The sequence below is a fragment of the Pseudophryne corroboree genome, chromosome 6 (assembly GCF_028390025.1).
Source record: "Pseudophryne corroboree isolate aPseCor3 chromosome 6, aPseCor3.hap2, whole genome shotgun sequence".
Classification (NCBI taxonomy): domain Eukaryota; kingdom Metazoa; phylum Chordata; class Amphibia; order Anura; family Myobatrachidae; genus Pseudophryne; species Pseudophryne corroboree.
Window position 1 is genome coordinate 766,003,863 of NC_086449.1, and position 26,004 is coordinate 766,029,866.

The 26,004-nt window shown below is 47.0% G+C and overlaps 1 protein-coding gene across 5 annotated transcripts in view; it reads right to left on the reverse strand.

Moving 5' to 3' along the window:
- LOC134933418 (matrin-3-like) overlaps positions 1-26,004 on the reverse strand; it is a 274,209-nt gene that overhangs the window by 93,525 nt on the left and 154,680 nt on the right. For 4 of the 5 annotated variants that reach the window (XM_063928615.1, XM_063928613.1, XM_063928611.1 and 1 more), the window contains 2 exons: positions 20,344-20,378; positions 15,257-15,566 (listed from right to left, as the gene is read on the reverse strand). In XM_063928615.1, the coding sequence (XP_063784685.1) occupies positions 15,257-15,566; positions 20,344-20,378 (345 nt within the window). The remainder of the gene's footprint in view (positions 1-15,256; positions 15,567-20,343; positions 20,379-26,004) is intronic. The other variant, XM_063928614.1, reaches the window with a different exon arrangement.

Below are 26,004 nucleotides of genomic sequence, written 5' to 3' on the forward strand. Positions count from 1 at the left end.
TAGGCTGTGGCAGGCCTGCCACAGAATGTGCAAGTTGAATTGTGCTACAAATCCAACGAGCAATCGTCTGCTTAGAAGCAGGAGCACCCAGCTTGTTGGGTGCATACAGTATAAACAGCAAGTCAGATTTTCTGACTCCAGCCGTCCTTGAAATATATATTTTCAATGCCCTGACAACGTCCAGCAACTTGGAATCCTCCAAATCGCTAGTAGCCGCAGGCACCACAATAGGCTGGTTCAGGTGAAACGCTGAAACCACCTTAGGCAGAAACTGAGGACGCGTCCGCAGTTCTGCCCTGTCCGAATGGAAAATCAGATATGGGCTTTTATACGATAAAGCCGCCAATTCTGACACTCTCCTGGCTGAAGCCAGGGCCAGTAGCATGGTTACTTTCCATGTAAGATATTTCAAATCCACCGATTTGAGTGGCTCAAACCAATGGGATTTGAGAAAATCCAAAACTACATTAAGATCCCACGGAGCCACTGGGGGCACAACCGGGGGCTGTATATGTAGTACTCCTTTTACAAAAGTCTGGACTTCAGGAACTGAAGCCAATTCTTTCTGGAAGAAAATCGACAGGGCCGAAATTTGAACCTTAATGGACCCTAATTTGAGGCCCATAGACAATCCTGTTTGCAGGAAATGTAGGAATCGACCCAGTTGAAATTCCTCCGTCGGGGTCTTCCTGGCCTCACACCACGCAACATATTTTCTCCAAATGCGGTGATAATGTTGTGCAGTCACCTCCTTCCTGGCTTTTACCAGGGTAGGGATGACCTCTTCCGGAATGCCTTTTTCCCTTAGAATTCGGCGTTCAACCGCCATGCCGTCAAACGCAGCCGCGGTAAATCTTGGAATAGACACGGTCCCTGTTGAAGCAGGTCCCGTCTTAGAGGTAGAGGCCACGGATCTTCCGTGAGCATCTCCTGAAGTTCCGGGTACCAAGTTCTTCTTGGCCAATCCATAGCCACGATTATCGTTCTTACTCCCCTTTGCCGTATAATGCTCAGTACTTTTGGTATGAGAGGCAGAGGAGGAAACACATACACTGACTGGAACACCCACGGTGTTACCAGAGCGTCCACAGCTATTGCCTGAGGGTCTCTTGACCTGGCGCAATACCTGTCCAGTTTTTTGTTGAGGCGGGACGCCATCATATCCACCTTTGGTTTTTCCCAACGGTTCACAATCATGTGGAAGACTCTGGATGAAGTCCCCACTCTCCCGGGTGTAGATCGTGTCTGCTGAGGAAGTCCGCTTCCCAGTTGTCCACTCCCGGAATGAACACTGCTGACAGTGCTATCACATGATCTTCCGTCCAGCGAAGAATCCTTGCAGCTTCTGCCATTGCCCTCCTGCTTCTTGTGCCGCCCTGTCTGTTTACGTGGGCGACTGCCGTGATGTTGTCCGACTGGATCAACACCGGCTGACCCTGAAGCAGGGGTTTTGCCAGGCTTAGAGCATTGTAAATCGCTCTTCGCTCCAGTATATTTATGTGAAGAGACATCTCCAGGCTTGACCACACTCCCTGGAAGTTTCTTCCCTGTGTGACCGCTCCCCAGCCTCTCAGACTGGCATCCGTGGTCACCAGGACCCAGTCCTGTATGCCGAATCTGCGGCCCTCTAACAGATGAGCACTCTGCAACCACCACAGAAGAGACACCCTTGTCCGTGGAGACAAAGTTATCCGCTGATGCATCTGCAGATGCGATCCGGACCATTTGTCCAGCAGATCCCACTGAAAAGTTCGTGCGTGGAATCTGCCGAATGGAATCGCTTCGTAAGAAGCCACCATTTTTCCCAGGACTCTTGTGCATTGATGCACAGACACTTTTCCTGGTTTTAGGAGGTTCCTGACAAGTTCGGATAACTCCCTGGCTTTCTCCTCCGGAAGAAACACCTTTTTCTGAACCGTGTCCAGAATCATTCCCAGGAACAGCAGACGTGTCGTCGGGGTCAATTGAGATTTTGGAAAATTCAGAATCCACCCGTGCTGTTGCAGCACTACTTGGGTTAGTGCTACTACGTCCTCCAGCTGTTCTCTGGACCTTGCCCTTATCAGGAGATCGTCCAAGTAAGGGATAATTAATACGCCTTTTCTTCGCAGAAGAAACATCATTTCGGCCATTACCTTGGTAAAGACCCGAGGTGCCGTGGACAATCCAAACGGCAGCGTCTGAAACTGATAATGACAGTTTTGCACCACGAACCTGAGGTACCCTTGATGTGAAGGGCAAATTGGGACATGCAGGTAAGCATCCTTGATGTCCAGGGACACCATAAAGTCCCCTTCTTCCAGATTCGCTATCACTGCTCTGAGTGACTCCATCTTGAACTTGAATTTTTGTATGTACAGGTTCAAAGATTTCAGATTTAGAATAGGTCTTACCGAGCCGTCCGGCTTCGGTACCACAAATAGTGTGGAATAATACCCCTTTCCCTGTTGTAGGAGGGGTACCTTGACTATCACCTGCTGAGAATACAGCTTGTGAATGGCTTCCAATACCGTCGCCCTGTCTGAGGGAGACGTTGGCAGAGCAGACTGTAGGAACCGGCGAGGGGGAGACTTCTCGAATTCCAACCTGTAACCCTGAGATACTACCTGCAGGATCCAGGGGTCCACCTGTGAGTGAGCCCACTGTGCGCTGAAATTCTTGAGTCGACCCCCCACCGCCCCTGAGTCCGCTTGTAAAGCCCCAACGTCATGCTGAGGGCTTTGCAGAAGCCGGGGAGGGCTTCTGCTCCTGGGAGGGAGCTGCTTGGTGCACTCTTACCCTTTCCTTTGCCTCGGGGCAGATATGACTGTCCTTTTGCCCGCTTGTTCTTATAGGAACGAAAGGACTGCGGCTGAAAAGACGGTGTCTTTTTCTGTTGGGAGGGGACCTGAGGTAAAAAGGTGGATTTCCCGGCTGTTGCCGTGGCCACCAAATCCGATAGACCGACCCCAAATAATTCCTCCCCTTTATACGGCAATACTTCCATATGCCGTTTGGAATCCGCATCACCTGACCACTGTCGCGTCCATAAACTTCTTCTGGCAGATATGGACATCGCACTTACTCTCGATGCCAGAGTGCAAATATCCCTCTGAGCATCTCGCATATAAAGAAAAGCATCCTTTAATTGCTCTATAGTCAATAAAATACTGTCCCTATCCAGGGTATCAATATTTTCAGTCAGGGAATCCGACCAAACCACCCCAGCACTGCACATCCATGCTGAGGCGATGGCTGGTCGCAGTATAACACCAGTATGAGTGTATATACTTTTCAGGGTAGTTTCCAGCCTCCTATCAGCTGGATCCTTGAGGGCGGCCGTTTCAGGAGACGGTAACGCCACTTGTTTTGATAAGCGTGTGAGTGCCTTATCCACCCTAGGGGGTGTTTCCCAGCGCGCCCTAACCTCTGGCGGGAAAGGATATAATGCCAATAACTTCTTTGAAATTAGCAGTTTTCTATCGGGGTTAACCCACGCTTCATCACACACTTCATTCAATTCCTCTGATTCAGGAAAAACTACAGGTAGTTTTTTCAGACCCCACATAATACCCCTTTTTGTGGTACTTGCAGTATCAGAGATATGCAAAGCCTCCTTCATTGCCGTGATCATATAACGTGTGGCCCTACTGGAAAATACGTTTGTTTCTTCACCGTCGACACTAGATTCGGTGTCCGTGTCTGGGTCTGTGTCGACCGACTGAGGTAAAGGGCGTTTTACAGCCCCTGACGGTGTCTGAGACGCCTGGACAGGTACTAACTGGTTTGCCGGCCGTCTCATGTCGTCAACTGATTTTTGTAACGTGCTGACATTATCACGTAATTCCATAAACAAAGCCATCCATTCCGGTGTCGACTCCCTAGGGGGTGACATCACCATTACCGGCAATTTCTCCGCCTCCACACCAACATAGTCCTCATACATGTCGACACACACGTACCGACACACAGCAGACACACAGGGAATGCTCTTATCGAAGACAGGACCCCACTAGCCCTTTGGGGAGACAGAGGGAGAGTTTGCCAGCACACACCCAAGCGCTATAAATATATAGGAACAACCCTACAGAAGTGTTGTTTCCTTTATAGCAGCTTAATATATCAATATCGCCAAAAAAGTGCCCCCCCTCTCTGTTTTTTTACCCTGTTTCTGTAGTGCAGTGCAGGGGAGAGTCCTGGGAGCCTTCCTCGCAGCGGAGCTGTGCAGGAAAATGGCGCTGTGTGCTAAGGAGATAGGCCCCGCCCCCTATTTCGGCGGGCTCTTCTCCCGGTGTTTGTGAGACCTGGCAGGGGTTAAATACATCCATATAGCCCCAGGGGCTATATGTGATGTATTTTTAGCCAGAACAAGGTATTATCATTGCTGCCCAGGGCGCCCCCCCCCAGCGCCCTGCACCCTCAGTGACCGCTGGTGTGAAGTGTGCTGACAACAATGGCGCACAGCTGCAGTGCTGTGCGCTACCTCATGAAGACTGAAAAGTCTTCTGCCGCCGGTTTATGGACCTCTTCACTTTTCGGCATCTGCAAGGGGGTCGGCGGCGCGGCTCCGGACTCCATGGCTGGGCCTGTGTTCGATCCCTCTGGAGCGAATGGTGTCCAGTAGCCTAAGAAGCCAATCCATCCTGCACGCAGGTGAGTTCACTTCTTCTCCCCTAAGTCCCTCGTTGCAGTGAGCCTGTTGCCAGCAGGACTCACTGAAAATAAAAAACCTAATAACTTTTTCTAAGCAGCTCTTTAGGAGAGCCACCTAGATTGCACCCTGCTCGGACGGGCACAAAAACCTAACTGAGGCTTGGAGGAGGGTCATAGGGGGAGGAGCCAGTGCACACCACCTAGTCCTAAAGCTTTTATTTTTGTGCCCTGTCTCCTGCGGAGCCGCTAATCCCCATGGTCCTGACGGAGTCCCAGCATCCACTAGGACGTCAGAGAAATAGGAATTTAATGCCTACCGGTAATTACTTTTCTCCGGCAGGGTCTACAGGATAACATTGGGATATGCTGGAGCGACAGCGGATTGGCACCAAACGATCACAAGCTTTCTGGCCTCCCAGGATGCACCAGGCTCATCCATATACTCCCGCCCACCGACTCAGTCAAATCAGTTTTTTGTTTGGTGCGGTAGGAGCCGGACCATGGTCACAGGGCTGCTGTGTTCTGGCAGCCCTAAGCTTTAATTAATTTATTTTTATAGTCTTACTATGTTTTGAGTGATCTTTCCTAACAGCGTCTTACACGTATATTTGAAAGAGTCGCTCCACAAACTCTCCGCCGGGGCGCAACAACGCTTACCCACGGTACAAGTGCTGTCTCGACGGGCGTCTGTGTCGGATGTTACTAGCAGGTCCAGCTGACGTTACCAAGCTGTGGCCGGAGAACGGGGAGAAGGTAAGGCATCGGTTCCGCTTAGAAGGGGCATACGGACACAGCCGCACTGTTTTGGGAGGAGACTACCAAACCGTAGCTGGCGCGCCACCACCACGGGTGCTCTAGCGCTAGGCTTTAGGGATCATAAGGCGCCAGGATTAGTTTGAGGCTGCGATCCCTAGGGTTGATGTCAGCAGTGGGGAGTCCGATGCTCTCCTGGTCTCCCCTCCCCCCTGTTCATGACCAGTTTCCGTGCGTCTCCCGCCATGAACTGATTGCCTCACTTCCGTCTTAGACGGTACCACTAGGGGACTCGGTCGCAGCATAAGCCGCTGCGTCTGTATACACTAAGGTTTCTGCTAAGAGACTGGGTCGCAGACACGATCGTCTGCATGCACTAACGTTCACTGTGCGTCTGTGTCCATTAAAAATGACCGGAGCGGCAGTGTACACTAGTAGCATCTGGATCCACTCAGCGGTTGTTAAACGTATTGATCGATCCTGGAAGTGGGGTGAGTCTCCCTGTATCCCACTCTACAAAGTAAGGGTTATACAGCACTAAATTTCTACCTACTGTTAGTATGAATAGTTAAGTTTAGTGTCTATTGCATATAACTTTTGTACAATACTGTGGTTTTCTCCGCAATTGCGTCTGAATACATTAAAATAACTGTATAGTACAGGAAACCGTAAAATGTACGCCTACCTGTGTTTGTAGTCGATAACATGATCATATGACTAATATATAACATGTGGCTGACTGCTAGTGTGATTGACTTTATATACGTTTGTCAGTGTTTTTTCTGAACCTCAATGCTGGTGCCTGGATTGGGGTCAGATTGATATCACTTTTATACATATACAGTGTTTTCAGTCACAGATTGTGTAGTATACTGTGGAAAAGCTGATTGTTTATCATGTCTAAGAGTGGCAAAGGTGGGGTTAATAACACATTTGCCAAAGATTGAGTTATGTGCAAATTGTTTTTCATTTCAGCAGATTACAAGGCAGATCCCTGTTCAACAAATAGATCCACCTTGGGCCATATTTGCACAAACCCTATCTAGTAAAGCTGACAGGTTGGTCCCTGCAGCTCCAACCGCAGGAATAGGGTACACTATTAACCCATACATGCAGCTCCCATCTTATGGTATAACCCCTACAGCTTCTACAAGTCAACAAACTGATAAACCAAGGGTAAATATATCAAATTCACAGGCTACACAGGATGATGTAACAGATGACTCCTCCATACACTCTACTTCACCATATGAAGAACAAATGGAGGGTTTCAGCTCAGAAGATATAGCGGAGTTAATTGGAGCAATGAAGGCTATTCTGTCTCTAGAAGATTCAGCTGAGCCAATAGTTAAAACTAAAGCACCCGTGTTTAAACAATCCCAAAACAGTTATGGTTGAGTTTCCAGGGTCAGAGGAACCGACGGAAAATTATGGAGGAACCTTGGGCTACGCCCAATAGGAAATATAGAATAAAAAAAAAAAATGGGATTCCTATTATCCTTTTCCAACTGTGGACTGTTTAAAAAGAGAAGTGCCTCCTAAGGTAGATACGCACGTCATTCCACTAGTGCCAAAATCTATTTTACCCTTGCCATCTACGTCATTATGTCACAGACAGAATAGTGGATGTTTTTTGAAAAACATATTTTCTCTGTCAGGGGCAGTCATAAGGCCTGCTATGGCCTCAGCCTGGATGGCAAAAGCGGTAGTTGAATGGGCTGAAGAATTGGAAAATGGGCTCTCAGCACCTACTAGGGAGCAGGAGTCTCATATAGCCCATATGAAACAGGCTGCACTATTCCTAGAAGAAGCCGCAATGGATATGGGTACGATTGCTTCTAAAGCATCAGCCTTAACGTAGCTGCTCGTAGAGCAATTTGGCTACATACACGGAAAGCCAATTCAGAATCCAAAAAGGTTCTGGAAGCTTTGCCTTTTGTTGGGAACATTTTTGTTAAGGAATTGACAGATATTCTGGAGTCAGAAGCTGAATCCAAGAAGGTCAGGTTTCCTGCCAGTTATAATCCTAAATCTAAGGGCTCGGGATTTTGATCATTTTGGTGGCAAAGTAAAACAAAAAGGCAAAAATTAATCAAAGCAAACCCAGTACAATAAGTCTGGTAAGGCAAGGAAGCAGTGGGCCACTAGAGGGCCAGCTTCCAAACCAGAACAGAAACAGTCAACCTGATGGTGCGGGCCTCCACGGTAGGGGGCAGTCTTCTTCAGTTTGCACACACATGGCAGCAGTCGACAACAGACGCTTGGGTGCAAGAAGTGGTATCTCTGGGCTAGGTTTTCCCTCGAAGGTTTTTTTTGCACCAGCCCGTCTCACAGAGACGAAGGCCAAGGCCCTGCAAGAAGCAGTTCAGAAATTGCTTCAGTCTGGGGTAATTATTCCAGTACCCCAGGCACAACGGGGGCAGGGTTTTTATTCCAACTTATTTTTGGTCCAGAAGCCAAATGGGTCGTTTCGGCCCATCCTCAATCTCAAAATGTTAAATACATTTGGGTCACAAGGTTTCACATGGAGACATTACGCTCCATAGTTTTGGCCACGGAACCAGGGGATTACATGGTATCTCTGGATATGCTTACCTGCATGTGCCGATAGCATTGTCCCATTAGTGTTACCTCAGGTTCGCAATTGTCCAGCAACATTTTCAGTTCCAAGCCTTACCCTTTAGGTTAGCCACAGACCCCAGAGTATTTACCAAGATCATGGTGGTTATGGCAGCTTATCTCCGCAAGCAGGGGATAAGAAATTTTTCCATACCTCGACAATCTTTTAATCCTGGCACAATCCCAGGAATTGCTCGAGCCATCTCCAACAGATAATTACTTGTCTACAGAAACACGGATGGCTCATAAATTGTGCAAAGTAGTCTCTGATTCGGTCACAACGAATGATTCACTTAGGGGCGTTATTGGATTCAAGTCTGCAGAAAATATTTTTACCTACGGAAAAGATATCCAAGATGAAGTTAATGACTCAGGAATTGTTGCACAGTCAAACAATATCAGTTCACAAGCAATGCGAGTGATGGGGTTGATGGTGTCAACATTCGACATGAGTGGAATTGTGCATATACCACCCAAGACCTTTGCAACATCTGATTCTGACCAAATGGAATGGAGTGCATCAGACAAAGAAGCAAATGATGGTACTTCCAGTAAAAGGTAAAAAGGTCATTAGCCTGGTGGCTACAGACATCCCATCTAGACAAGGGGAGACCCTTTTGGATATCAGATTGGGAGATCCTGACAACAGATGTCAGTCTTCAGGGCTGGGGAGCATGGTCCGGGAAATCATGATTCCAGGGACAATGGACCACAGAAGAAAGTTGCCTGCCAATAAATCTGTCGGAACTCCGGGCCATATACATGGCACTGATTCAGGCAAAGGACATTCTGCAAGGAAAACCAGTCCAGATCCGCTCGGACAATGCAACGGCAGTAGCGTACCTCAACCCATCAGGGAGGAACTTGCAGCCAAAGAGCAAGTCACATACTAAAATGGACAGAACTCAATCTTCCAGCATTGTCCGCAGTGTTCGTTCCAGGAGTCCTAAACTGGGAAGCGGATTTTCTCAGTCAACACACCATTCGAGCAAGCGAATGGGCTCTACACCCGGAAGTATTTCAAACTCTAGTAGACAAGTGGGTGTTGCCAGAGAGATCTCATGGCGTCCCGTCTGAACAACAAAGTTCCGGTATACGGGTCAAGAACAAAAGACCCTGGAGCGATCCTTGTGGACGCACGGTCAGTCAAATGGGAATTTCAGCTGGCTTATCTGTTTCCGCCAATCGTCCGGATACCCAGGGTGGTGAGGAAAATAAAGCAAGCAAAAGGTGCAGTGATTCCAATAGATCCAGCTTGGCCCAGAAGGCACTGGTACATAGATCTGCAGAGGATGTCGTTGGATGCTCCAATTCTGCTCCCTCAACGTCTGGATTTACTGATGCAGGGTCCTTGTTATCACAGGCATCTGGATCGGCTGTCTTTGACGGCGTGGCTGTTGAAACCTCTATCCTGAAGTCTAGAGGTTTTTCACAACAGGTAATTCAAACAATGCTTAGAGCAAGGAAACCCTCCTCTGCTCACATTTATCACCGAATGAAGCCTATATTCATTGGTGCAGGATCCAAAATCTTTCAGGAGTATCCAGAATCTTAGATTTCCTTCAGGCAGGAATGGATAAGGGTTTGAAGGTGGCTTCCTTGAGAGTTCAAAGTTTTAGTATTGACTGTATGGTTTCAAAAGAAAATTGCCACTTTACAGGATGTGCGTACATTTTTCCAGGGAATGCTGCGCATTCAACCACCTTTTGTTGCTCCTGCAGTGCCTTGGGATTTAAGTCTGGTTCTCAAAGCCCTTCAAGGGGCTCAGTTTGAACCACTTAAGAAAGTGGATCTTAAATGGTTGACAGCTAAAGTACTCTTTCTACCGACTATGGCATCAGCTAGAAGAGTATCAGATTTAGGAGCACCGTCGTGCAAGTCTCCTTTTCTGATTTTTAATCCAGATAACCAGACTTAGTTCTGAGAACTGCTTTATCTTCCTAAGGTGGTCTCGAAGTTTCACCTTAACGAAATTGTACTCCCAGCTTTTCAGGTATCGGGACTGTCTACGGGAGAAGCGTCGCTGGACGTAGTCCGTGCATTAATCTACGTACATCGTACCAGTGCCATCAGAAAGACAGATTCTCTCTTCATTCTCTACAGATTTCACAAGAGGGGATGGCCTGCTACTAAACAGATGCTAGCAAGATGGCTTCGAATGACTATTTCAGAAGCATACTCTCGAGCTGATCTCCCTGTTATGGCGAATGTCTCTGCTCACTCTACACGTAAGGTAGGTCCTTCATGGGCAGCACAACATGGTGCTTCAGCAGAACAGATATGTAAGGCAGCCACATGGTCTTCCATTAACACATTCATTAGACATTATGCCTTGGATACTTTTTCCTCTCATGACGCTGAATTCGGGCGAAAGGTTCTCCTGTCTAATCAGGAGCATCACCACCACTAAAAATTGCTTTGGTAAGTCCCAATGTTATCCTGTGGATAACCTGTGGACCCTGCCAGAGAAATATACGTTCTGGTAAGAACTTACAGTTGATAATGGTATTTCTCCTATGTCCACAGGTTTCCACAGGGATCCCACCCTGACGCACCTGATTTGAGAATCTTTATACTCACTAACCTCTTCCCTCTTGCGTGGAACAGTGTGCATGTGTGTTATTCTCGCCTCAATAGGGTTCTATATAATGCTCCTGCCTAAATGCTTTGGAAACAACCGATTTGATTGAGTCGGTAGGCGGGATTATATGGACGAGCCCAGTGCATCCTGGGAGGCCAGAAAGCTTGTGATCGTTTGGTGCCAATCCACTGTCGCTCCAGCATATCCCAATGTTATCCTGTGGAAACCTGTGGACATAGGAGAAATACAGTCATCAACGGTAAGTTCTTACCATAACGTATATTTCTCATAGTCCGTAGGGGATACTGGGATGGATTAGTATCATGGGGTGTAGATAGGGTCCATTGGAGCCTGGCACTTTAAGAAGTGTTCAGTGTGTGCTGGCTAACTCCACCAGACTAAGTCTAGGAAAACTGTGCCCGTGGAGACGGACATACTTTGAGAGAAGGAAAACATAACAGCGGTGATGTAACGAACCACCACACAGTAATGAATGATAGCCACGCTAACTCGAACAGTAATAGGGAAAGCAAAAGCAGACCCAACCAAGAACTTACAACCAGGTAAGCAAGAAAACTAAGCACTGAGACGGGAGCCCAGTATCCCCTATGGACGAGAAAAGTAATTACTGGTAGGTATTAAATTCCTATTTTCTCTAACGTCCTAGGGGATACTGGGATGGATTAGTACCATATGGAAATCCCAAAGCTCCCAGAACGGGTGGGAGAGAGTCAAGACCGCTGCAAAACCGCCTGACCAAACTGAAGGTCATCATCGGCCAAGGTATTGAAAGTATGTAACTTCACAAACCAGACAAAGTAGCCGCTTGGCAAAACTGCAAGGCCGAAAGGCCATGGGCCTGAATAGAACTTGGCAGTGGCAATGCTGCCAAAGAGTAGCCCTGTTGGATAATTAGACAAATGCAACGAGCAATGGACTGCTTAGAAGCAGGAAATCCAATCTTCATAGCGTCGTAGAGGACAAAGATCAAGTCTGTCTTCCTGTGACGAGCAGTCCTCTTGACGTAAATCCTCAAAGCCCGAACTACGTCCAAGGACTTTGGAGCAACCAATGCATCAGACATTACTCAACCACTATCGGTTGATTAATGTGAAAAGCAGATACCACTTTCATCAAAAACTGTGGGCGAGTCCGAAGATCCGCCCTAACCGCGTGAAATATCAAACTAGGGCTCTTACAGGATAAGGCCCCCAATCAAGACACGCGTCTTGCAGAGGCTAATGCCAATAATATGACAGTCTTCCAAGTATGACATTTCAAGTCCACCCTGTGTAAAGTTTCAAACCAATCTGATTGGAGAAAGGGTAGGAACACATTGAGATCCCATAAGCCGTGGGAGGGACAAAAGGTGGTTGCATGCGAAGAACACTGTTCAAGAATGCGGAAGTACAGTAAGTTGCCTCTGGAAGAATATGGAGGGGGCATAAATCTGAAATTTGATGGAGCCCAACCGTAGGACCATATCCACGCCTGCTTGCAGGAACAGCAGAAAACGGGCAAGTTCAAAATCCATAGAATATTTTCTACCCTCACACCACGAAACATTTCTTCCAGATTCGGTAGTAATGCTTAGGACGTGACCACCTTCCGGGCTTGGACCATAGTCATGATAACCCTGGAGGTAAGCCCTTTCCCGGTGAGAATCTCCCTTTCAACCTCCAAGCCATCAAAAAATAAATAAAAAAAATAAAAAAATCTGCAGTAAGTCTGGATGAATGGGCCCTGTTAAAGATCCTTGAGGAGTGGTAGAGGCCAGGGTTCCTCTAGAGACATGGTGAGGAGGACCGCATACCAGGCCCGTCGAGGCCAATCCGGGGCAATAAGAATTGCCTGAACATTGCCCCTTAAGTCTTTTTAAAACTCTGGGAACGAGAGAGATTGGAGGAAACAGGTGCACAAACTGTTAAGTCCACCGAGACGTCAGTGCGTCCACCGCAGCAGCCTGCAAATCCCTCGTTCTGGAACAGTAACTATGCATTTTCTTGTTGAGATGAGAAGCCATCAGGTCTATCTGCAGACAGCCCCACCGGTGAATCAGTTGTTGAAACACCTGAGGATGAAGGCCTCATTCCCCCGGATGGAAGTCGTGCCTGCTGAGGAAGTCCACTTCCCAGTTGTCCACTCCCTGGAGTTAATATGTTGGAGATGGTCCTTACATTGGTTTCTGCCCAGAGGAGTATCCTTGACACCTCTTGCATTGTGGACCTGCTTCTTGTTCCTCCCTATAGATTTATGTATGCTGTGGCGTTGTCCGACTGTACTTGTATGGCCTGACTCTGGAGAAGATAGGAGGCCTGCAGAAGAGCATTGTAAATTGCCCCGAGTTCCAGAACATCAGGAGAGAGGATTCCTAACTCGACCACCTTGGGTCACTGCCCCCCCCCCCCATGCAAGTAGTCAAGTTGATACTGTTCAGCAGACACTCCCTGGACACCGCCTTTATCAGGAGATCGTCCAAGTAGGGGACTATGTTGACTCCCATCATGCGGAGTTTGTGAACACTCTTGGAGCTGTGGAGAGACCGAAGCGCAAGGCCAGAAACTGGAAGTGGTGGTCCAGTATAGTGAATATGTGATCAGCCTGATGAGGGGGCCATATTGGGATGTTTAGATAGGCATCCTTGATATCCAAGGCTACCAGGAATTCCCCTTCTTCCAGACGAGAGACCACCGCCCTTAGAGATTCCATCTTGAATCTGAACACCCGAAGATACGGGTTCAGAAATTTGAGGTTCAAGATCGGCCGTACCAAACCGTCCAGTTTCGGTACCACTAATAGACTTGAATAAAATCCCCTGTTGTGCAACAGGGGCGGTACCAGAACAATAACTTTTGTTTGAAGTAGTTTTTGAAGTTCACACACACACGGGCTAAGTGTTGAGTTGAGCACCCACTTGAAAGTACCCCTGCAGCTGGGGCCAACCATCACGCGGAGTGCTTAGTGGAGGAGATTCCGGAGGCCTGGTCCAGAGATCCAGCAGCCGCTGTTTGTTTAAGTTTACCTCTGTTTCCTCTAGCTGCATTTGAGGAACCCCTGGCTCTGCCTCTAAATCTGGCCACACGAAAGGACTGCAGAGAGGGCCCAGGACAGCAACGCCTAGCCGGAGGTGCAGAAGAAGGCAGATAGGTAGACTTCCCGCCGTTGCTTGAGAAATCCACTTGTTTAGTTCTTCCTCAAACAAGGCATCCCATGTAAAAGGGAAGATTTTCCACATCCTTCTTGGAAACAGCATCCGCTGACCATTGTCGCAGTCACAGAGCTCTGCAAGCTGAGACCACCATCGCAGTGGCACAGGCATTGATGAGGCCAATTTCTTTGATAGCCTCACTCATGAAATTTGCAGCATCCAGCATATGATGCAGTAGCGTTAAGATCTCATCCTGAGGTAGTGTGTCAAAACCCTCTATTATATTATCAGACCATGGCCCTTGTAATCCAACCGCAAGCATTACGTGACCACCTGGACACTGATGTATCTACAAACAGGTGGTTCTCCCATACTTTCCTATTCTCAGGTGGGAAAATAATTGAATTTAGCAACCGCTTAGGGGTTTGACATTTTGTCAGGATTGACCCACGCCTCTTTAAAGAGTGAGTTTAATTCCCTGGAGACAGGGAAGGTGGCAGAAGATTTGGTTTTACATTAAAAAAACGTTCTCACGTTTTGTCTCCTTATCCGGTATGTTGAGGTACACCTTCCCTCCATCCAGATTTGGCATGTAATTATCAGAGTCAGAATGAAGTACAAATGGAAGTGTGCGTTTATGAGAGACCAGCAGGGTGGGCTGAGGAGCATGCCTGTGATCAGCAGACTTGATCTAAAAATCATCTACAGATTTCTTAAGGGTCTGCCTTTCCAGTCTAGCATTCGCCAACTCTGTATGATTAGTAATCATTCCTTTAAATCATAGGTCTGCAAACTCAGTCCTCATTACCCCACACAGTGCATGTTTTGCAGATCTACTCACAAAATCACAAGTGAAATAATTAACTCCACCTGTGGACCTTTTAAAATGTGTCTGAGTAATTTATACACTTGTGCACCTGCTGGGTTAGCTGCAAAACATGCAGTGTGTGGGGTAATGAGGACCGAGTTTGCAGACCTATGCTTTAAATGATTCTAACCACTCTGGTTCCTGTACACTACTACCCTGTGAAGGAAGAGAACACAGAGTACATAGGAGCGATCCCCCCGGTGTAGAGGAAAACTGTGTTGCATGAGGGACAGCACCTTCTTGCCAGACATATTGACACCGTAGAATCACAAAGGGAAAGGTGAAGTCCGTTGCACAGGAAAAAGGTAAAAAAAAAAAAAAGAAAAGGAGTCCGTCTTCGGCGCACAAAAATTTTAATTATAACTTTTAATAATTTTATTTAAAATGGATGACACGTTATACTTTGGTGTGTCCTACTGATACTGGTATGCGAAATATTGAGGGGGGAAAAAAAAAAAAAAAAAAAAAAAAAAAAAAAAAAAGGCTTCCCTATGGAGTCCATGGACCCAGAGGAAGAAAATAAACTTTTAACACTTCTATTTTTGAAAGCATTCTTATTTTGCAGTATTTCTTCCACACCTGCCTAAAACTTTTGCACAGCACTGTAGTAAATTTTGGTCTCACAAATACAACAGGAAAAGAGAAATGTCTGTACCTTCTTTTTGTCATCCGATACTTTAGCAATAGGAGTAGAGGCTTTTGGTCCTTGTGCCTCAGCTTTCTCCTCGGCCGGGTCTTTCAGGTCAATCTCACTTGTGTCAGCCATTTCTGCACCATTCCCGACAGAGCTGCTGGTTTTCATGAGAGCGTCAGTTTCATCCTCATCTTCAAGTTCTGGCTCACACGAGTTGGTCATAGAATCTTTCGGATCTGTCTCCTCCTGGCAGTCATCCTCTGTGGCTACCATTTGAGAAGATGCATTTTCGCCGTTGCCGCTTTCAGCGTTCTCACTGCTCATCTTTCTACTGGGGAAGAACAACAAACACCTCAGATTCAGTTATCAGAGATTAAAAGGGAACCCAAATGTAAAAATGTTCCTATCCACCAAGCTACAGAACTGCCTGGGTCAATTTCTTGAATAGACCTCTTTTCCGAAAGTCTCCCATTATATGCATCCTGAACAGATCACAGAGGGTGATCAGCTGAATGGGTGATTACCAGCTACGGCAGCAAGAAACATGTCTCTTTGGAATTCTCATCTGGTGATTTTACAATAGCAAAGCATTAAGCCGGGGGTGGACAAAATGTAGAAGTCAGCACTTCATATCTAAAGCAATCTAGGATCTTTTATAGTATCAGGGAACATGCCCCTTGGATCGGAGAATGTATCTCATCTCCATATCACTCTAAATCTAGGGGGGTAGCGGTACTATTTCACGCCAATTTTCAATATTCTGTAATCAGGAAACTTTGTGACCCTGAGGGTAGATTCCTACTACTGGACGTAAATATTAACATTGTTTATACCCTTCTCAATGTTTATCCACCTAATGTTTCACCTGACTCCTTTTTTGCAGATCTTTTAACGATTCTTTTAACTGGGGTAGTAAAAACTTGATTGTCGTGGGGATTTCAATTTGGTTATCGACCCATCCATGGACAGATCCGGGGTAAGTTCCACCACTCGTACATCCTCTGCTCAACTGCTTTCCTCCTTCTGCCCTCAACTGGACCTTTTGGATCCCTGGCGTATCCTTCATCCCACCCAGAAAGATTTCCCTTTCTTTTCCCACCCTCACTCCTCTCACTCTCGAATAGACTACATTTTTACTGTCACTGACCTCCCCTCCCCAAGGTTTCTTACACCTCCATTGAGATTATTATATCCGATCATGCCCCGGTTTCTCTTCACATCCGACTAACTCAACCCCCCCGTAGTGTCCCTAGGTGGCGTTTCCCTGCATATTTATGCCAATCTACGGACGATCTTCTCCATCTTAAACAGTCCTGGCTCAATTACGTTCTGCATAATAGTGATCAGACCCTCGATTCGCCAATATTTTGGGGCACTGCCAAGGCAGTCCTTCGAGGCCACATTATGTCCTACACTCATTCTAAACAGAGGAAGTTCTCTTCCCAACTACAGACTTTAAGCACTACTCTCACCTCCGCATACAGGCGATACACCCAACATGACACCCACGCACATAAAGAAGCTTATCTTTCTGCTAAACTTATTTATGACACATTCCTCACGGAACGAGCCCAATTGTCCTACGATTACCAACGAAACAGATTTCACAGGTGGGGCAATAAGTCGGGTAAACTGCTGGCCAATCTCATCAAGGGCCCTAAATCCCGCACATGGGTTAACGCCATCAATAGCTCGGGCACATTGAGTACTGACCCCAAAACTAAATGTACCGAATTCAGGAGCTTTTATCAATCTCTGTATGCCAGGGGCCCTGATAACCTAGAGGCAAATCGCTCCTTCCTGGAAGCGGCTGCCCTCCCAGTCCTGACCCAGGAGGAGAGAGAGACTCTAGAATGTCCGGTCACGGTTGAGGAGGTTGTTGAAGTCATCAAGACTTTACCTAATAATAAAAGCCCGGGTCTTGATGGCTTTGGTGCGGAATTTTATAAGATGCTCCGAGACGAGCTAGCTCCCACTCTTACATCTCTTTATAATCAAATTCTCACCTCCAAGACCACGCCACTTAGATTCAACGAAGCAACTATAATAGTTCTGGCAAAACCTGGCAAAGACCCCTCCCTACACAGCTCTTACAGACAGATTTCCTTGCTCAATCAAGATTCTCACGAAATTGATGGCCAACAGACTACAACCTTGCCTCTCCCGTATTGTATCGCCTGTACAGATGGGCTTTATTAAAAACCGACAATCTGTACAGGGTATCAGAACCGCCTTATCGGCCATCATTCACTCACGCACTCACAATATCACGGATAACGTCCTGATAAATCTTGATGCGGAAAAGGCCTTTGACAAGATTGCTTGGCCTCACTTAACAAGGATTTTGATTCATCAGCAATTTAGTGAGAACTTCTGCGGCCTTGTCAATTCCCTTTATAACAATCCCTCTGCGCAGGTGGTAGTCAATAATGTTCCTTCATCCCCTTTTATTCTTGAAAGAGGTACTAGACAGGGCTGCCCTCTCTCCCCCCTTCTTTTCAATTTGGCTCTAGAACCCTTTTTACAATATATCCTCAATACCTCCACCTTCCGGGGTATTGGGATAGGCAATAGGGAGGTGAAACTGATGGCATTTGCTGATGATGTCCTCCTTTTTACCTCTAACCAGAGACAATCTATTCCGGCATTACAACACATTATTGAATGTTTCTCCTCCTTTGCCGGTTTTTCCATTAACTATGACAAATCAGAGGCATTGGCCATATCTGCTCAGGTCACCACTCCTTTCCCGTTTCGCTGGGCCCCCACCCATATCACATATCTCGGAGTCCTTCTCCCCTCCGATCCTACTCGTATTTATTCTGATAACATACGCCCTACCCTCGCTAAAATTCAGACTGAACTAGCGCTCTGGCAAAAACTGCCCCTCAATTTAATGGGGCGCTGTAACCTTGTCAAGATGGCTAGTTTCCCCAAGTTGCTCTATGTCCTCCAGATGGTTCCAGTTCTGCTCTCAAAATCTGATTTATCCTCCCTTAATTCATCTATTTCTAAATTTATCTGGGCCGATAAACGACCCAGAATAAGCTTCTTCAAATTGTCCCAGACGGGTACAGAATGGGGGAATGAATCTGCCAGACAGAGCAATACAATAGAGCATGCCTTCTCCGCTTTGCTATGGACTGGCTTAGAGGAACGTCAATCTTTACCGACTCGTTGATGGACTCCCAACTTTGTGCCCCCCTGTCCCTTAGCTTTCTTCTCCACGCAAATAGATCCGAATTGTTGCCCCCTCATCTTGACAACTTACTCTTAACCACTACCATTGCGGCATGGCGATTATCTAGAAAATCTCTAAAGCTACAATACACCTGCTCTTTGTTTCTCTCTCTGGTTGGTAACCTGCAATTCCAGAGAGGTCAGGCCTCCTTTCCTTTCACTGATTGGCATACGGCAGGGATTACACAAGTTGGTGACCTTCTTGACACTAGGAAAAAGATACTCTCCTTTGCTGAAGTGTTAACCAAATAGAACATTAATCCCCACCACACATTTTACTTTTTTCAGGCCTCACACTATGTACAATCGGTCCTCTCATCTTCATCCATCAGATTTTATTAATTCCCTAGACACGCTCCTGCGTTCTGGGACGTATTCCATTTCGACCATTTATGCCCGCATACGCACAGAACATATACCCACCACTGATCTCGCTCAAGTTCAGAGATGGTCCTCTCAAATTCCCTCAATGTACCCCCATGACGTAATGGATAGTTTCCATGCTTCAATGAAACTTATCACGGCTAGCCTATATCCGGAAATGTCCTATAAAATTCTACATAGAGCCTATATCTCTCCAAAGAGGAGCTCCTTGATGGGTTTATCTGACCCCCCCCCACCCCACGTTGCCACTGGTGACCTCCAGGCTACTTTTTCTATTCTCGATGGATTGGCTGGAAACATCTCTCAATAAGGAAATACTCACCCCTGCGTTGTTTCAATGCTGGGGAAGATTTATTCACAGATTGCCCAATGTAACAAAACTTGCCATTACGCAGAGTTTTTGTTGCACCACATGGTATGTCCAACAACTCCTGGCTGACAACCCTCCAATTTCTCTCTCTCCTACCGCCTGATCCTTCTCCCTTCCTGGCTTCTTCTCTTCCTTTCCTCTCCTCCTTATCGCACTAATCTCTGAAGCCCACCTTAGCTTTCTATGCCTCCCTCCTCTATTTCTTTTCTATGGCTCTCCGTCTACTATGTACTCCCTTCCGCTCTGATGATGTCTCCATGGATGGGTCGGTGGTCCCCTAGTCTGGGCAGGTACTATTTTACTCTTTATATTAGTTTATTGTTTTTGGTTTCTGTGTTCCCCAACGGGACGAACACATTAGTATGTTACACTGTTTATGTTTTTGTTCTATTTTTATACCGGATTTACGTTTGATACTTTTGTAAAAAGAGCTCTTCTTTGACCTATGTAAATCTGTTGTTCATAATAATTTTGTTTTACAGGTTGAGTATCCCTTATCCAAAACGCTTGGGACCAGAAGTATTTTGGATATCGGATTTTTCCGTATTTTGGAATAACTGCATACCATAATGAGATATCATGGTGATGGGACCCAAGTCTAAGCACAGAATGCATTTATGTTTTATATACACCCTAATCACACAGCCTGAAGGTAATTTTAGCCAATATTTTTTATAACTTTGTGCATTAAACAAAGTGTGTGTACAGTCACGCAATTCATTTATGTTTCATATACACCTTATACACACAGCCTGAAGGTCATTTAATACAATATTTTTAATAACTGTGTATTAAACAAAGTTTGTGTACATTGAGCCACAGAAAACCAAGATTTCACTATCTCACTCAAAAAAGTCCGTATTTCGGAATATTCCGTATTTCGGAATATTTGGATATGGGATACTCAACCTGTATTAGAAAATTGAAAATGTGAGGTCCTACTCTAGGCCCCACTACCCTTATGATTAGTTAATATATGACTCAACTTGTTTTATACAATGGTAGGGTCCTATGCTTTCTCCTGCTATTAATTGTATTTTGTGAACCTCAAAATATATATTGAAAAAAAAAAGAATCAGGGAACATGTGCTTCACTCAACATCTAAAGGCTTACCTGTATTTTTCTCTTTGCTGTTGCTGCTTCAGTTTCTGGTTTGGAAACAGAATAAAAAGAAATAAAAAAATCCTTTAGACCACAAATATTTAATTATTTCATAAGATTTTTGTAAAAGTGGAACAGAGGGGAAAAAAATAAGAATTTACTCACCGGTAATTCTATTTCTCGGAGTCCGTAGTGGATGCTGGGAACTCCGTAAGGACCATGGGGAATAGACGGGCTCCGCAGGAGACTGGGCACTCTAAAGAAAAGATTAAGTAATATCTGGTGTGCACTGGCTCCTCCCTCTATGCCCCTCCTCCAGACCTCAGTTAGGGAAACTGTGCCCGGAAGAGCTGACATTACAAGGAAAGGATATTTGGAATCCAGGGTAAGACCCATACCAGCCACACCAATCAACTTGTGATAACCTTACCCAGTTAACAGTATGAAAAACAACTGAGCCTCCCGCAACGGATGGCTCACAAGAACCCTTATTAAGCAATAACTATATACACGTATTGCAGAGAGTCCGCACTTGGGATGGGCGCCCAGCATCCACTACGGACTACGAGAAATAGAATTACCGGTGAGTAAATTCTTATTTTCTATGACATCCTAGTGGATGCTGGGAACTCCCTAAGGACCATGGGGATTATACCAAAGCTCCCAAACGGGCGGGAGAGTGCGGATGACTCTGCAGCACCGAATGAGCAAACACAAGGTCCTCCTCAGCCAGGGTATCAAACTTGTAGAATTTTGCAAAGGTGTTTGAACCCGACCAAGTAGCCGCTCGGCAAAGCTGTAAAGCCGAGACCCCTCGGGCAGCCGCCCAAGAAGAGCCCACCTTCCTTGTGGAATGGGCTTTCACTGATTTTGGATGCGGCAGTCCAGCCGCAGAATGAGCCAGCTGAATCGTGCTACAGATCCAGCGAGCAATAGGTTGCTTTGAAGTAGGAGCACCCAGCTTGTTGGGTGCATGCAGGATAAACAGAGAGTCAGTTTTTTATGACTCCAGCCGTCCTGGCTACATAGATTTTCAAAGCCCTGACTACATCCAGTAACTTGGAGACCTCCAAGTCCCGAGTAGCCGCAGGCACCACAATAGGTTGGTTCAAATGAAACAAAGATACCACCTTTGGGAGAAATTGGGGACGAGTCCTCAATTCTGCCCTGTCCATATGGAAGATCAGATATGGGCTTTTACATGACAAAGCCGCCAATTCTGACACACGCCTAGCTGATGCTAAGGCCAACAGCATGACCACCTTCCACGTGAGATATTTTAGTTCCACGGTCTTAAGTGGCTCAAACCAGTGGGATTTCAGGAAATCCAACACAACGTTAAGATCCCAAGGTGCCACTGGTGGCACAAAAGGGGGCTGAATATGCAGCACTCCCTTAACAAACGTCTGAACCTCAGGCAGTGAAGCCAGTTCTTTTTGAACGAAAATGGATAGGGCCGAAATCTGGACCTTAATGGACCCCAATTTTAGGCCCATAGTCACCCCTGACTGTAGGAAGTGCAGAAATCGACCCAACTGGAATTCCTCTGTAGGGGCCTTCCTGGCCTCACACCAAGAAACATATTTTCGCCATATACGGTGATAATGCTTTGCTGTCACATCCTTCCTAGCTCTTATCAGCGTAGGAATCACTTCATCCGGAATGCCCTTTTCCGTTAGGATCCGGCGTTCAACCGCCATGCCGTCAAACGCAGCCGCGGTAAGTCTTAGAACAGACAGGGCCCCTGCTGCAACAGGTCCTGTCTGAGAGGCAGAGGCCATGGGTCCTCTGAGATCATTTCTTGTAGTTCTGGGTACCAAGTCCTTCTTGGCCAATCCGGAACGATGAGTATTGTTCTCACTCCTCTCTTTCTTACTATTCTCAGTACCTTGGGTATGAGAGGAAGAGGAGGAAACACATACCGACTGGTACACCCACGGTGTCACTAGCGCGTCCACAGCTATCGCCTGAGGGTCCCTTGACCTGGCGCAATATCTTTTTAGTTTTTTGTTGAGGCGGGACGCCATCATTCCACCTGTGGCAGTACCCATCGATTTGCAATCTGTGTGAAGACTTCTTGATGAAGTCCCCACTCTCCCGGGTGGAGGTCGTGTCTGCTGAGGAAGTCTGCTTCCCAGTTGTCCACTCCCGGAATGAACACTGCTGCCAGTGCTTGCACGTGATTCTCCGCCCAACGAAGAATCTTTGTGGCTTCCGCCATTGCCACCCTGCTTCTTGTGCCGCCCTGGCGGTTTACATGGGCGACCGCCGTGATGTTGTCTGACTGAACCATCACTGGTCGGTCTTGAAGCAGGGACTCTGCTTGACTCAGGGCGTTGTATATGGCCCTTAGTTCCAGTATATTTATGTGTAGACAAGTCTCCTGACTTGACCACAGCCCTTGGAAGTTTCTTCCCTGAGTGACTGCCCCCCATCCGCGGAGGCTTGCATCCGTGGTCACCAGGACCCAGTCCTGTATGCCGAACCTGCGGCCCTCGAGAAGATGAGCACTCTGTAGCCAACACAGGAGAGACACCCTGGCCCTCGGGAACAGGGTGATCAGCCGATGCATCTGAAGATGCGATCCGGACCACTTGTCCAACAGATCCCACTGAAAGATCCTCGCATGGAACCTGCCGAAGGGAATGGCTTCGTATGAAGCCACCATCTTTCCCAGGACTCGCGTGCAGTGATGCACCGATACCGGTTTTGGTTTCAGGAGGTCCCTGACCAGAGTTGTTAATTCCTGGGCCTTCTCCTCCGGGAGAAACACCTTCTTCTGTTCTGTGTCCAGAATCATGCCCAGGAAAAGCAGACACGTCGTAGGAATCAGCTGCGACTTTGGAATATTCAGAATCCAGCCGTGCTGTTGCAACACTTCCTGAGAGAGTGCTACGCTGATCAACAACTGCTCCCTGGACCTCGCCTTTATGAGGAGATCGTCCAAGTACGGGATAACTAACTCCTTTCTTCCGAAGGAGTATCATCATTTCGGGCATTACCTTGGTAAATATTCTCAGTGCCGTGGACAGGCCAAACGGCAACGTCTGGAACTGGTAATGACAGTCCTGTACCACAAACCTGAGGTACTCCTGGTGAGGTGGGTAAATGGGGACATGCAAGTAAGCATCCTTGATGTCCAGAAATACCATAAAATCCCCCTCTTCCAGGCTTGCAATAACCGCTCTGAGCGATTCCATTTTGAACTTGAATTTCTTTATACAAGTGTTCAAGGATTTTAAATTCAGAATGGGTCTCGTCGAACCGTCCGGTTTCGGTACCACAAACATTGTGGAATAGTAACCCCTTCCCTGTTGAAGGAGGGGGACCCTTATTATCACTTGCTGGAGGTACAGCTTGTGAATTGCCGCCAGTACTACCTCCCTTTCCATGGGGGAAGCTGGCAAGGCTGATTTGAGGTAACGGCGGGGGGGGGGGGGGGGGGAAGAGTCACTTCGAATTCCAGCTTTTATCCCTGAGATACAATTTGTACAGCCCAGAGATCCACCTGTGAGCGAACCCACTGGTTGCTGAAGTATCGGAAACGCGCCCCCACCGCACCTGGCTCCGCCTGTGGAGCCCCAACGTCATGCGGTGGACTTAGTGGAAGCAGGGGAGGACTTTTGTTCCTGGGAACTGGCTGCATGGTGCAGCTTCTTTCCTCTACCCCTACCTCTGGCAAGAAAGGATGCGCCTCTGACCTTCTTGCCTCTCTGAGAACGAAAGGACTGCATTTGATAATACGGTGCTTTCTTAGGCTGTGAGGAAACCTGAGGCAAGAAAGTAGACTTTCCAGCTGTCGCTGTGGACACGAGGTCCGAGAGACCGTCCCCAAACAATTCCTCACCCTTATAAGGCAAAACCTCCATGTGTTTTTTTAGAATCGGCATCTCCTGTCCATTGCCGAGTCCATAAGACCCTCCTGGCAGAAATGGACACTGCATTAATTCTAGAGCCCAGCAGGCAAATGTCCCTCTGGGCATCCCGCATATATAAGACGACGTCATTCATATGGCCCAGGGTTAGCAAAACAGTATCCCTGTCGAGGGAATCTATGTCGTCTGACAGAGTATCTGTCCATGCTGCTACAGCACTACACATCCAGGCTGAAGCAATAGCAGTTCTCAGTAGAGTACCAGAGTGTGTATACACTGACTTCAGGATAGCTTCCTGCTTCCTATCCGCAGGCTCCTTTAGGGCGGCCGTATCCTAAGACGGCAGGGCCACCTTTTTAGATAAGTGCGTCAGCGCCTTGTCCACCCTAGGGGATGTTTCCCAACGTAACCTGTCCGTTGGCGGGAAAATAGGATTTTGGTACTTACCAGGTAAATCCTTTTCTTTGAATCCATAGGGGGCACTGGAGTACTCTTGGGATATGGACGGCTTCCGCAGGAACAAGGGCACTGAATATTTAAATTTAGAACTCTCCACCCCTCCATATCCCCGAGTACCTCAGTGTTTTTTACTGAGCCGAACAGGAACTATAAAGAGGTTGACAATGGAGAATTACATATAACATAACGGACAACAACAAAGTTGACACATAACGTAATGGACAACTAAACAGTTGACACCATAACCGATAGAACCTTATAATTTGAACCAGTCGGTGAAAATGTGTTACCATAAGATCCCCTGAGCTTAATACAAACCAGGTAAAACTGCTCTGGGTGGGCATCCAGTGCCCCCTATGGATTCAAAGAAAAGGATTTACCTGGTAAGTACCAAAATCCTATTTTCTTTTTCATCCACTAGGGGTCACTGGAGTACTCTTGGGACGTACCAAAGCTTCCCCCGTGGGCGGGAGAGCTGTTTGACACCTGTAACACTAGGCGGCCAAAGCTAGATGCTGATGCCGCAAACGTATCAAACTTGTAAAAGCGCACAAACGTGTGCACTGAAGACCATGTAACCGCACGGCAAAGCTGCGTCGTAGAAGCTCCCCGACCAGCTGGCCATGAAGTTCCTACAGAACCCGTGGGATGAGCTATTACTGATGTAGGCGACTGACCTAGCCTTAAGGTAAGCCTGACGTATAGTCAGTTTTATCCATCTGGATAAGGTCTGCTGAGAAGCTGGCCAACCCCACTTGGCAGCATCATAGAGAACAAACAACGAATCCGTTTTACGAACTGTAGACCTTCAGGACACAAACGCGTAATGCGCGTACCACATTCAGAGTTCCAGAATGTGCTGTCAACACAGGAACTACTATTGGTTGATTGATGTGGAAAGATGACACTACCTTTGGTAAGAAAGCGGGATTCGTCCGAAGTTCCGCTCTGTCATCAGGAAACACCAAATACGGTGGCTTGCATGACAAGGCACCCAAATCTGAAACACGCCTTGCCGAAGCTAAGGCTAGAAGAAAAAATTGTTTTCCAAGTGAGAAACTTTATATCCACTTGCTGTAAGGGTTCAAAATATGAAGACTGTAATAAATGTAAACCCAGATTCAAGTCCCATGGCGCTGTAGGTGGAATGACTGGAGGCTGTACTCTGAGGACACCTTGTAGAAAAGCGTGTACCGACGGCAATAGAGCCAGTCGTCTTTGAAAATAAATTGACAACGCAGATACCTGCACCTTTAGTGTAGATAAACGCAGTCCTCCATCTAACCCCGTCTGCAAAATAAGAAGCCACCATCTTTCCCAGGACCCGTGTGCAGCGATG